Raw genomic sequence first — 13,780 nt, 5'->3', positions numbered from 1 at the left:
GTGTACAGTAATTGGTATTTTAGCTATCAAACATTCATTCAGTGAAGATCCTGCAGGTTTATAGCGAGTGAGACAGCGACACCAAGTGGTTAAAGTAGAACATTAAACTAACGGGGCGTGTCATACCCAGAGAAGGTCACGCGATATCACGCGAGGGTGCTGTCCTATAAATAGGAAACGTTCCCGTTCCCAAAGTCTCTTTCAATCGGATCGGAGACAAAATGGTGAGTGTTCCTCTTTAGCAAGGACGCTCGTTTATCCTGCCTGGATCCAAACCATCCTTTAGTTTTACACGTTGTACTTCTTTAGAGAGCATCGTGTACTTATTCTACACACGCACGTGTTTGTAGTTTTGTGTATTATACACAGATTGTTAACAAAGCCGTTCATGATTATATACCGGTAGCATGGGTCAAAATGGCTGCGGCGAGCATTCGTAACGTAGCCAACTAGTTCGCTGTGCAATTGTCCCGTTTGTTTAATGCAGTGATGTCTGGATTGTACGTATTTGTAAAACTGTGTTAGGTAACGGTTGATGTCGTGACTGGACATTTTTAATTTAGGCAAGGCGTGGGATGGAAGCCCTTCACAGGCGGGCCTATCCTGACTCCTCTTCGATATTATCTTCCTCTTATTAGCGCACTAGCTACCTATGTCCAATATAGGCCAACTACCCAAATGTTTAATGAGAGCTACAGAATATGAATGATGATTCCCTCGACGGGCGGACAGACTAGACCGCCTCGTGCTGTCTCTGTTGAATGTCGAGTTCTGACGTATGACGCCGCCTAAGCGCACACTAGAAACACTTGGCTAGAGCACATGTTTGATTTCCTCTTCCCTTCTATAATCCACAGTCTCACCGTAAGTTTTCGGCTCCGCGCCACGGATCCCTGGGATTCCTCCCCCGCAAGAGATGCAGGCGGCATCGTGGCAAGGTGAAGAGCTTCCCCAAGGATGACCCCAGCAAGCCAGTTCACCTGACTGCCTTCCTTGGCTACAAGGCCGGCATGACCCACATCGTGCGTGAAGTCGACAGACCCGGCTCAAGTGAGTTCCAGACCAGGACGGCCCTTTCAATGCATGCGTTTTTAACATGTGCTCTGGTCTTTTACTCTGCCTGTGATGATCCCCTCGACGGGCGGACATACTGGGTTTACAACCCATGCTGAATGTCGAGCACTGAGTCAGTCAATGTCAAACTGGACACTGTAGAAGCTTAAGCAAAGATGCTGGTGATTTTTTATTTTACTGATTATTGGACTTGCTGTTCCACAGAGGTCAACAAGAAGGAGGTGGTGGAGGCGGTGACCATTGTCGAGACTCCTCCCATGATCGTGGTTGGTGTCGTGGGCTACGTCCAGACCCCACGTGGGCTGCGTTCCTTCAAGACCATCATGGCCGAGCATGTCAGTGACGAGTGCAAGCGTCGCTTCTACAAGAACTGGTGAGACACAGTGCAATCAGCCCCTCTTACACATTTTGACTTCATTCTAGTACGTGAGCATGAGTCTTGGAGCAGAATGTTAGTGCCTTGTGTGTAAAACAATTGTGTTTTGCTGATCAAGTCTGACATTCCGGTGCCCTCCTGTGGCAGCTCCTCTCAGGTGCCTGGTGCCCTGATGAGCTCCGGGCTCCTCTGGCCGGTGGAAAGGGCTTCTTAGAAACCGCGCCATGAGCCGAAACCTACCTCAGAGCTGTCGATGCCCCCCTGACCTCGGTGAAGGAAGGTGGGGGGGCGAGCAGCCTGTGCGCAGCGTCCTTCCGCTGGCCCTTCGGGGTTATGAAGGACCTGCGCCAACCCGCGTGTGCCTCTTCTGCACCCTCCCCGGTCGCGTTGCACGCTCACAGGTACAAGTCCAAGAAGAAGGCCTTCACCAAGTACTGCAAGAAGTGGCAGGATGACGAGGGCAAGAAGCAGCTGGAGAAGGACTTTGCTTCCATGAAGAAGTACTGCCAGGTCATCCGCATCCTCGCCCACACTCAGGTTAGTTTCCTGGTTCGGCTGCAAACAGAACCCCCCCCCCCCCCCATTAAGGTGTCTGTGACGAGACCACGGAACTCTGCGTCAGGCATGACGCCCGACACGCATGAGGAAACATTCCATGCTGCCTTCCTTCTGAGACCACGTGACCCTGAACTGTTCTTCGGCTTGGCTTAACTGTACTGTAACTAAAACCTATAGCGCCATGTACTGAAGTTGGTACATTTGTAGGTTCTTGGCTTTTCCATACTTTTGTAGTGCAACCCAGTGACCAATAAAGGAATAACCTCACATCCGGGCCCATGGGGAATGAGGGTCTTTCGGATCTCTGAGCGTCATGTCAAAAATACACAAAAACGATCATTTTGTTAACGCCAATAATAAATGCATCAATAACAATCGGAAATGCATTGAAATTGCAATAAATACTAAATAATAATAAAAGAATAAAACTATACTTGGTGTTTTATGCTAGCCATTTTATGCTAGCCATTTTGTCGTCAACGGTAAAATGTTCAATTTGGCGGCTACTCCCAGTGACACCCGTTCAGTTGACTTGGACTTTTCGGATCACCAAGGTTCTATTGTCGTAAACATACCCGACCAAAGTCTCGAGTTTAGCAGTCACACAAACCCTCTCCCCTCCAGATGCGCCTGCTGCCCCTGAGGCAGAAGAAGTCTCACCTGATGGAGGTGCAGCTCAACGGAGGCTCCATCTCCGACAAGGTGGACTGGGCCCGTGAGAAGCTGGAGCAGGCCGTGGCCATCACCAACGTCTTCGTCCAGGACGAGATGATCGACGTCATCGGGGTCACCAAGGGTCACGGATACAAGGGTAAGCAACGAGCCGTGCGTTCTGCTATAACCACGTTCCGGAACTGCATTAGTAGGGTTGGAAAATTCAGGAATATTCAGTAAATTTCCATGGGAATTAATGGGAATAAACTGGAAAACAGAATTTATTCCTGTTAATTTCCAGTTAATGCCCATTAATTCTAAGCTTTGTGAATATTCCGAGTTTTGCAACCTATGCATTAGTAATGGTATTAAGAGCGGCAGCGATTTGGTACTGTGGGTCGGTGAAGAGACCACGGAAAACTGCGTCAGGCATGACGCCTGACACGCATGAAGAAACATTCCATGCTGCCTTCCTTCTGAGACCACACGATTAAACCATGACGTCCGCATAGTGTACCACGCGCTCGCAACGCCACCCCCAACTTTCTGGCAATGCGCTCCGTCGCTCAACGTTCCTCTTCTCCACCAGGTGTCACCAGCCGTTGGCACACGAAGAAGCTCCCCCGTAAGACCCATCGTGGTCTGCGCAAGGTGGCCTGCATCGGCGCCTGGCATCCTGCCCGCGTGGCCTTCTCTGTGGCCCGTGCTGGTCAGAAGGGCTACCACCACCGCACGGAGATCAACAAGAAGGTAAGAGGCTGAATGCTGTGGTTAACGGGGAGTACCGATGCAGAGGAGATGCTTCTCTTCCGTCTTGTTGCTGGTACTTCAACCTAACGCCTCACCCTCTCCACCCCCGCCTTCCAGATCTACAAGATCGGCCAGGGCTACCACACCAAGGACGGCAAGCTGGTGAAGAACAACGCCTCCACAGAGTACGACCTGTCCAACAAGAGCATCAACCCCTTGGTGAGCGTCTTTGAGCCACACCCCTAGATTCTGTAACGTGAAACGTCATCTCTCTCCCCCCCCTTGCCCCTCGCAACAAGCTACCGGCTAACCTTGGTGTTTCTCCTCCAGGGTGGGTTCGTCCACTACGGAGAGGTGACCAACGACTTCGTCATGCTGAAGGGCTGTGTGATTGGGACCAAGAAGAGGGTGCTAACCCTGCGCAAGGTAAGGAACAGGACTCTGCACACTACCACATTAAAAGTTCTGAGGAGCTGGTTCTTTGTCCTGGTGGGGATTGTCAATCTAATCTGTTGCCCCTCCCCCAGTCACTGCTGGTGCAGTCAAGCCGTCGTGCCCAGGAGAAGATCGACCTCAAGTTCATCGACACCACATCCAAGTTCGGTCACGGACGCTTCCAGACGGTGGATGAGAAGAAGGCGTTCATGGTATGTTTTGTACCGTGTAAACATTGCGATCATACAGCACCCATAGAACATGCCACGAGTCGTTTAGCTATAATTCATGACAGTCCACGTTTGCTACTTGTCTTGCACTGTTCGTAACCTGGTTCATTTTCAGTGTGAATTTGGGTTCCATTCCAGTGCTATATCAATCCTTCCAGTGAGGCAGGGGAGCGGTGCCCTTTTGTGCCGACTCCCTGTTCACTCTCTGGGAACACTACCCCCTGGTCCCTTACCAGCAGAACTGACCATCTCTCCTTCCTCTGTACAGGGACCACTCAAGAAGGACCGCATTGCCAAGGAGGAGACGGCCTGAATTCCTTAACCTCTGTTGGTGGTGGTGTGATTTCTCATACAATACTGCAGTTTAATAAAAAGGGCCAAAAGTCAAGACCTGTCTCATTTGTGAAATTGGAACTGAAAGTGGGAGATGAGTACTTCACGGGGAGGAAATTGTTGATGTATAAGTACCCTGACAAAGACTAAATGCTGAATTGTTGGTCTACTAAATATTTTTTGCATTGGAGCTGAGTATCTGGCTACTCCTTAAAGTAGGAAATTAACAAGGCCACAGTTGGAACTAAATTCAAATTTATAGTAGCAAATACACATTTCTGCAGAAATCTAAATATACCGGTATGAGTGCTACACAATTACCAAGTGTTAGTACCTGGGATGTTAATTTGACAAGGTCGACATGATTAGAATTAGCTGACTGTCAGATAACGGCTCTCTTGCATATAGACCTGCCAGAGTGGAGGCCACCTCCCCTGAGGGGGTTATTGAGGGGAAATCTTGGTACCAGGTCAGTGGTGGCCTTGTAGCTTTGCTTGTGTCAGCGTGTTTGAAGGCTGCAGATGACAGCTCTGTCAATAATGTATAGAGGAGGTGTACAGCCCTGGGTCCTGATTCACATTGATGGGACCGCTGAGCTCGGGAGGAGGGCGGATGTAAAAGTTTGTAGGCCCTGTGTACCGAGTTTTACCCGGCGGTGTGTAGTTGCTATGCTAAGGGTCGTGTAGAGAGAAACAGGTCGTAGCCTACGTCCTGTACGATTTCTCATCCTTTCTGCTGCTGACTCGTTCTGAGGGGATACACTGGGATCTGCCATGTTACAGCATGTATAGATACAACCTGCCACCATATCCTGAGTGAGAATGTGAAGGGAACTTGAAAGTCAATGACTTATACATTAGAGTATTACATGGTAGAATTATACATAATGGTATTGAATTATATAAACCATGTATCTGAATCATGAACATGGCCACTCGCCATGGCTTGCACAGGATGGAAATGTAAAATGTCTAATTTGAGTGGTCAGACATCATAGGATTAGCTGCAGGGTTGAAGTACTACATCTTACTTTTTTATTACAAATCAAAGAGTTGGTGTCGTGTCACTGATAACAGCCGTCGATATAAAGACGAATGCAGGCATTGTTCCATACAGCTAACACGGCGTGTTTCAATAGCCGCACGTCCTTGTTCTCTTGTTCTATTTGGCTGACTTCAGTCGGAACTTTCCCAGACACCGTTCGGTAATTAAGCCTCGCCGATGTCCTTTCTGACTCATCGCCGCAAAACTGCTTTCACCTCCACTTCAGCAGGTAATGAGCAGGACTGTGAGGGGGCCAAGCAGGCCACTTAGGCGTCCCTCAGAACGCCCGTCAAGAGAGATCTCTGCATAATATTTCGCACTCTTTGCAAAAATGAGGATTTTCATGAGGCTTTTTCAAGGTCCCCAGCTCATTCCTATTAGCCCAAAGTCTTCCAGGGCCATTTTATTCTTTATTGTAGCGTTTTCAGAGTTTGGGCATTTTCAACCACCAAAGCAGTTTTTGTCATTGAGGTCCAGGGTGAGTAGAGAATATCCCAACTCAAAGTGGGCTGGTTTCGTGGGCCCCCCCTCCAAACTGGGACCCTCTGAATCAACCCCCCCCCCCCCCCCCTCCCCCGGTAGCGAAACCCACAGCCACATGCTCTGGGCTGAGATACGGAGGCGGGTCGGAGCGGTGTGTCCTTGCGAGCCCACTGAGACGCGACCGTGGATATGCCCCCCCCCCCCCCCCCCCCCCCCCGCTATTATGTAATAACCCCCCCGGAGGCGCCGACCCCCCCCCCCCCCTCACTGCGGAGCCAGGCGAGCGCAGCGATGCGGAGCCCGGTCGCACACCGCCGCCGCCCCTCTACCAAAACCTCCGACGTGAGGAGAGCGAACCCGACACGCATGGTCCCTCGCTCCGCTGTTCCCACGTGGGCGAGGTCAGGTAGCCTGGTCTCTCTGCGTCAACCTCTCCAGCTGATGTCCAGCACCTCTGTGTGCTCGTTAATGAGGCCTGGTCCCGTGAAACAAGGCCTCTGCACCACACACACTACAACACTACACACTACAACACTACACACTACAACACTGCTGTCTCCTGGGAGAAGGAGTAGAGTTCCACCAGGTTGCTGTCCAGAATGTAGGTTTTACTCAGTACACACGTGAGGGAGCAGTATGTTCAGGTGTGTGTGTGTGTGTGTGTTGCTAATGCCAGGCCTGTATTTCCGAGGCACACCGTGGAAGCCCCAGTCCAGTGGCCCTCAGGCCTGAGGCAGCAGCTGTTGCTAGTGGGAGAGGAGCCAGGTAACCAGGGTGCAGGCTGGGACAGACCATGGCCAAGCATTTGATTCATGCGTGTGTGGGTGTGCGCACGCATGTGTCTTGCGTGTGTGTTGTGTGTGCGTATGCGTGTGTTTGTGCGTGCATGTGTGTGTGTGCGTGCATGTAGTATGTGTGTGTGTGCGTGTGTGTTTGTGCGTGTGTGTGTGCGTGCATGTAATGTGTTTGTGCGTGTGTGTGCGTGTATACTTATGCTGTGTGTGTGTGTGCGTGCATGTCATATTTGTGTGTGTGCGTGCATGTAGTATGTGTGTGTGTGTGTGTGCATGTCATATTTGTGTGTGTGCGTGCATGTAGTATGTGTGTGTGTGTATGGCATGTGTGTGTGTGCGTGCATGTAGTATGTGTGTGTGTGCGTGCATGTAGTGTGTTTGTGCGTGTGTGTGCGTGTATACTTATGCTGTGTGTGTGTGTGCGTGCATGTCATATTTGTGTGTGTGCGTGCATGTAGTATGTGTGTGTGTGTCGTGTGTGTGTATGTGTGTGTTTGTGCGTGCATGTGTGTGTGTGCGTGCATGTAGTATGTGTGTGTGCGTGTGTGTTTGTGCGTGTGTGTGTGCGTGCATGTAGTGTGTTTGTGCGTGTGTGTGCGTGTATACTTATGCTGTGTGTGTGTGTGCGTGCATGTCATATTTGTGTGTGTGCGTGCATGTAGTATGTGTGTGTGTGTGTGTCTGTGTCGTGTGTGTGTGCGTGCATGTAGTATGTGTGTGTGTGTGTGTGTGTGTGTGTGTGAGGGGCGTCCTGGCCTGGCAGACTGTCAGAGAGTCTGTGTTGCCCTGCAGGGTGAGGGGAGCGACTGTGGCGCCGCACAGCGCAGCCTGGAGGCCGGTGTTCAGGCAGACGGCCCGTGTTCAGTCTGACACTAGAACCGGGCGTTGGGGTTCATCTCACCCTCAGAACCAGAGAGAACCGCAGCACTGAGGCCAGAGGCCTGGCTACAGCGCCGAGCGAAGCTCCGCAGTCCGCTACTCGACCACAACAGCCAGCTACCAGCAGGAGCTCGCTGATGGACCTACTAAACACTGAGAGATGCAGGACATTAAAACCGCTAACAAATCATGTGCATTTAGGCTGCGCTGAATGTACTGGGGTAGATGCGTAATTAGGTGTTTGTTTATGTACTGTAGCAGAGGCTGGTCTATTTTTCTCTACTGTATATGCGGATTGCGGAGGGGAATATTTTAGGTGTAAATTATTTGGGAGATAGATGTTTAATGGCGCCTGCACTTATCGAACACATGCAAAGGGAGTAGAACTACAGTACCACGGCCTCACAAACCAGCGTTGAGACAGGAAGCAGTGTTCACAGCCGGTAGGGATCCTGTGTGAGGGGACGGCTCATTTTAAGACCTCATGCCTGTGCCTGCGTCTGCCAGGCTGCAGCTTCAATGCACCCCTGCACTGTGCCATCAGTATTCCAAGCCCGTTCCCATGGACACCGCGTTCCCAGAGCGGACAGGGGCGCTAGCGTGCAGTAACGCTTATCGCCACCAGAGGGCAGGACGCAATGTTCCATTTTCTTAATCGTATATAGGCTACCTCTCTCAGAGCTCTTGCTCTAGTCTGGTGTCTAGCAGTTTGACTCTTCTTTTTGAGTGGGAGGCCTGGCCAACCATATTTTCCATATCAAATGTGACAGCTCATTCGAAGGACAATGTGACAGTTTCTCATGTTCTCCGAGTCATTTCTACACGGTGACAAAGAGTCTGATTGCTGCGATTCACCGACAATGTTCATAATCACATCTTAAAGAACATTCTGGTGTCTTTTCAGGTGTGTTGTCAGGGAGTGAACCTTGCTTAGCTCTTGGTAGCAACACAACTCTCCATGACCCCAAAATAGAACAGTCGGCAACTGTTCTCTGGTCAGCACAGACGAGAAGACACATTTATCTCGCACACACACACACACACACACACACACACACACACACACACACACACACACACACACACACACACACACACACACACACACACACACACTGCACAGTTAAAAACCACAGAGACCTTCCACCCCAGGTACAATACATCTAATGTTGTAATGCAGCTCCGGTCACACAGGCCTGTGTTCAGCTGTGCTCAGCTGACCCTTCACGTTAAGGCGGCCTCGTCTTCGTGGACCGGAGAACCGCAGACGACTCAGGTGACGTGCCTCCGAGTCCCCTGGGAAGCTCTGTCCCACAGCAGTGCCTCATAAAGTCAGAGAAAGGTCATTGTTGGTTTGATGCGGGGTTATGTAACCTTTACAGACCGCTGTGGGACACAGAGAGAGAGAGAGAGAGAGAGAGAGAGAGAGAGACAGGCCAGAGAATCTGCTCTTAGTATTCCGAGCCAGAAGGGGACAGTGTGTTCCTCTGGCCTTGTCTCTCCTCAGCCTCCCTGCTCGACAACCCCCCCCCCCCCTCTCCTCCCCCTCAACCCCCCCCTCTCCCTCCCTCCCTCCCTCCACTGCTGCTGTGATCACACAGCACTGCAGAGACACACCAGGCACTTTGATCACCACACCAGGAGAGAGGGAGGGAGAGAGAGAGAGAGAGTGAGAGAGTGTGAGAGAGAGAGTGAGGGAGCAGGAGAGGTCCATGGAAGGAGAGGAAGAAAGGGAGCAGGAGATAGAGAGAGAGAAGAAGAGAGAAAGAGATTGAGGGAGAGAGGTCCAGAGAGGAACGTGAGAGGCTAACTCCTCACGTATTGACGCAGATATTGACACGGGGGGGCAAGTGAGGGGGCGTTAAGAAATTGAAGGAGGGACATTTGTCGTGACACACAAACACACACACACACACACGCGGACACACACAATTAGAGTGTGACACCGTGTACCCTTCAGCAGCAGCGAACGGAACGCCAGCGGCGCAGGGCTCGGCGGAGCTAGCGTTAGCATTAGCGCCCGGCTCTCCCTTAACCCTCCGTGACATCACCGCGGAATGTCCAGCTCCGTTAAGACTGCCAACAGAAAAAAGGGCTCGGACTCTTCAAGGGCATGTCTAGCCACTCAAGACCGCCCCCCCCCCAGCCCCCACCCACCGTGTGAGAAAGGGGGTGGGAGGGGAGGGCTGTTCAGAGAGAGCCACGGAGGATCCACTTGGAAGGAGCTGAGCGTGGGGGCCAGTGAAGCCTCCTCCTCCTCCTCATCCCTCCCTCTCCCCTGCAGAGAGCCGGTGCGCTCGTATGGACGGACGCCGACGCCGTCATACTGTCAATTGGATTGCAGTGATGTCAACAGCTCTTCCCCCGGCTCTTTCCTGGATCCTGAAAGAGTGAGAGGGGGGGGAGGGAGGGGGTGGGGGGGGACGCAGAGAGAGGGAGAGAGGAGAGGAGGGGAGGGAGGAGTGGGTGAAAGAGATGTATGCATGACAGCGAGGGAGAGAGGGGCGGGGGGGCGGGTTGAGGAGATGAGGGAATGGAGGACAAGAGGGCAGCGGGAACGCCGCGAAGCGCGAGTCAACAGGAGAGGAGAGGAGGACCGGGGTGGGAGGAGAGGAGAAGAGGAGGATGGGCGGTGGGGAGGAGGAGGAGGAGGAGGAGGAGGAGGAGGAGGAGGAGGAGGAGGAGGGGGAGGAGACGGTACGTGAGTGGGTGAGTCACCGAGGAACAGAGAATGAGAGATTGTGCAGGAGAGGCAAATTAAGGACAAGCATGTCAGCCAGATAAGATGGAGGGCGTGAGAGACGGGAGGGAGGGACATAGGGAGATAGAGAGAGAGAGAGAGAGAGGGAGAGAGAGAGTGGGGGAACATCCATTCCTAAACATATTACAGATTGACATCTGAGGGGCTAGTGCCTGTTGTTTTATGGTAATGTCGCTATCTCTAAACACTGCTCCAGCTCTTAGGCTCTAATGCAGCCCAGGCTTGGAAAATGGCCACCGCTTATGAATACTGAATAAAAGAACGCACATACATAAAAAGCACTATTCATACAGAGTGCTTTGTTGACATATTCCTACCCCAATTTATGGAGGAAGGCTTTTGCCAGTGAACTGAGATTACGGCGAGCGAAGATCTCAGCACTTTGTCTAATAGAAGCAGTTTGGGGGGTCTTTCCTCTTCTCCTGACGAGTCTGCTGGCTTCTTAGCTTGAGTGTAGTCACAGCACTGAGAGATTTAGGGAGGCTGAAAGTACAGAACTATGAACAGGAATTCATAACCATGCACATGGTGGAAAACACACACACACACACACACACACACACACACACACACACACAGACACACACGTGGTCCGTGATGGCAAAGATCTAGATTATTCACCACTGCAAATAAGTCTGTTTTATGAACATACACATGCACACACACCCATACTCAGCTCAGGAAGACCGAAAACACTGACAAGCGAGGCTTTTAGTGCCGCCGTGTAGAAAGGTGTTTAACATGGATACTGTAGCTCCTCAGATGAGAGTCCTGCTTTTATTATAAGTCTGTGTTCCTTCTTTCAGCAGTACCATTTCCTAGAAAGATAAATGCACTTCTAGGTGTCTCTGTAGATGCCAGTATAGGTGTATCTCACATACTGAGGGAGGCTAACCCTGTCCCTACCTAAAAACAAATACAGATTCAGGCATTCTGTGTTGTTTTGAGGAGCCTGGTGTGGTGAGAAAGGACTAGTAAGGGTCTTGTGCATATGACAGGCATAATGAGAAGCTGTGCAACTGAAACTCCCAGCATGCACCAGGGTGTGTAGTGTGGCTGAACAGCACATTAGAGACACACAGAGAAACAGGGTGATTTGTTCCCCTAGGGTTTGTATTTTATTCATCGGGACTTGATGCATCCACGTATAGGATCATTCGGTTTTGGCACCTTTAAAGATTTCATTTTCAATTTGAACAACACGTTGAAAATCAAAAGAAACAAAGAAATGACTAAGGCTGTGTGAATTTGAAAAATTAAATACATACATACATACATTTATTTATATATTTATAAAGTAAGAAACCAAACCATTTAAAAAAAGCTGTTTTGTTAAATGTAGATTGTTTGGTTTGTTTCATAAAAGCATAAAATAAAATGAAGTAAATAAAAAAACATACGAGAAAAATACACATGAAAACATTAATATTTTAAACGTTAGCTTCTTCGCTTTTTTCCCCTTATAATTATCATTATCTTTTAAAACTTAAGTTTCTCAAGAGCAGATTTGCTGTAATTTTATAGCATGCATTTAATTTCTGAAATTGTGAGTCACTTAGCTTCTCTTGTACTATTTCATATTTAACTTGTTGCTTGCCTTTTTTTTTTTTTAGCAAGTTTTTATTTTGTGTTTGGCGTCCTCTTCTTTTCCTTACCCTCTCCTCCTTCCTTTTTTTCGTAGAAGTCGCGTTTGGAGTCTGTTTCTTCTTGTCAACTTTGACCCCGTTAATTGGTTGTTTCTGTTGAGGGGTTCAACGCTCCTGTGACGACCCCGCCCCCAAAAAAGAAAGCGAACAGGGACTCAGAAAAAGGCGAGAAGGTTCTATTAAAAGAATAGATATTTTTCTACTGTTGACTGTCTGCGTCTGTCCCTCGTGTGTCAGCAGCTGTGTCGTCGAACACCTACAGCACCTCCTCTGTTGCCCGTCCTTCCAGCAGATCCTACAAGAGTCTTTTCTCATGTTGCCAACAGCACTTAGTTTAGTTAACTTGTTTGTTTTTTGCTTCAGTAAAGTCTGTATCTCTTGATTATTAACTTAATAATTTATTTATAAAAGTAATACATATATAGAGTACCTTTGTTAGAGTTCACAGATTGGGCTAATTCTTACTGAATCCCAAGCTGCAACAGTTCACAGTTTTAATGCAAAAAAAGAGAAAGAAACAAATAAATATGAGCGTAACTGAAGAGGCGTATGTGTGAGCGATGGGTCGGCAGGGAGGGGGAAGCTTGTTCTGTCGCTCCACCCAAACAGTGGGGCCAAAGGTCAAACCGAAAGGTCATGAAAGAATGAACTGCAATCACATCTCACATACGCACCCCTCCCCCTTCGGTGGCCGGGCCCACCCTCATCACCCCCCGCTAAATAAAAGACCCCCCCGCACCCCCTGGGCAACCCGCCCTCGTTCTCCCAGCTCTACCACTCACTCCGACGGAACTCAGCGCAGCCGTTAGAAAACGGTAGCAATGGCAGATGGGGGAAATCATGCAGTTGAACGAAACAAAAAAAAAAGATCCTCAGTCGGTATAAACATGGACACTCTTCCTGGCCGATGGTATGTTAGACTATGAGACACGCAGGGGGGGGGGGGGGGGGGGGGTCCCCGGTCCCCCTGTCCCCCCTAGCCGTCTTGCCTGGCTGTCACCTCCGCCAGGTCCCCTCATACGGGCGTGGTGCGGCGGTTGGCTGTGTTGGCGTTGGCCGAGTCTTTCAGCTCCTTCTGGATGCAGTTGTGGACCTGGAGGAAGTTGGAGTGGTCCCTCTCGGAGTTATAGGTGGTGGTGGGGGTGCCGGCGGACTTGAGCGTGTCCCGCGGCAGCGTGTACATGGAGATCTCCGTGGAGGGCAGCGCGCCGAAGCCCTTCAGGCCCACGGGCGAGGCGTCGCGGGAGTGCGAGGGGTCCGTGGAGCGGGAGGAGGAACGCGAGCGGCGGCGGTAACGGTAGCGGTAGCTGGGGATGCGCGTGATGGCCGAGCCCTGGAGGTAGTCGGCGGCGCGCGCGCCCACGCGCAGCTGCCGGTGGCGGTCGATGAACATGTGCACGGCGAGCACGCCCACCATCTCGGCCATGATGAAGGAGAGGGCGCCGAAGTAGAAGGACCAGCCGTACGAGTAGCTGTTCTTCTTGCTGTCGCTCTTGGACGGGTCGCCCGCGTTGGCTGATATGTACACGATGATCCCAATGATGTTGCTCAGGCCTGGAGGGGGTGGGAGGAGAGAATGGGTGTGTGTGTGTGTGTATATGTATGGGTGTGTGTGTGTGTATATGTATGTGTGTGTGTGTGTGTGTTTATATATGTATATGTGTGTGTGTGTGTGTGTATATGTATGCGTGTGTGTGTGTGTGTGTGTGTGTGTGTGTGTGCGTATATATGTATGTGTGTGTGTGTGTATATGTATGTGTGTG

The 13,780-nt window shown here is 50.6% G+C and overlaps 2 protein-coding genes across 2 annotated transcripts in view; one reads left to right on the top strand and one right to left on the bottom strand.

Annotated features, from left to right (window-relative positions):
• Positions 1–201: 201 nt before the first annotated feature.
• Positions 202–4,465, top strand: rpl3 (ribosomal protein L3). Its single transcript, XM_084437607.1, has 10 exons — positions 202–224; positions 858–1,050; positions 1,279–1,447; positions 1,852–1,987; positions 2,633–2,819; positions 3,252–3,412; positions 3,530–3,631; positions 3,743–3,838; positions 3,940–4,059; positions 4,346–4,465. The coding sequence occupies exons 1-10, from the start codon at positions 222–224 to the stop codon at positions 4,388–4,390; spliced, it is 1,212 nt and encodes a 403-aa protein (XP_084293733.1). The 5' UTR covers positions 202–221; the 3' UTR covers positions 4,391–4,465.
• An 8,567-nt stretch (positions 4,466–13,032) lies between these two features.
• Positions 13,033–13,780, bottom strand: part of cacng2a (calcium channel, voltage-dependent, gamma subunit 2a) — a gene marked incomplete at both ends in the record, with an annotated part of 49,541 nt that continues 48,793 nt past the window's right edge. Inside the window, one exon of the mRNA XM_084437617.1 lies at positions 13,033–13,571. Within this exon, the coding sequence (XP_084293743.1) occupies positions 13,033–13,571 (539 nt within the window). The remainder of the gene's footprint in view (positions 13,572–13,780) is intronic.

The sequence above is a fragment of the Borostomias antarcticus genome, assembly GCF_949987555.1.
Source record: "Borostomias antarcticus genome assembly, chromosome: 5".
NCBI classification, from domain to species: Eukaryota; Metazoa; Chordata; class Actinopteri; order Stomiiformes; family Stomiidae; genus Borostomias; species Borostomias antarcticus.
The sequence above is the reverse complement of the archived record's forward strand: the minus strand, read 5'-3'. Positions and strand labels throughout refer to the sequence as shown.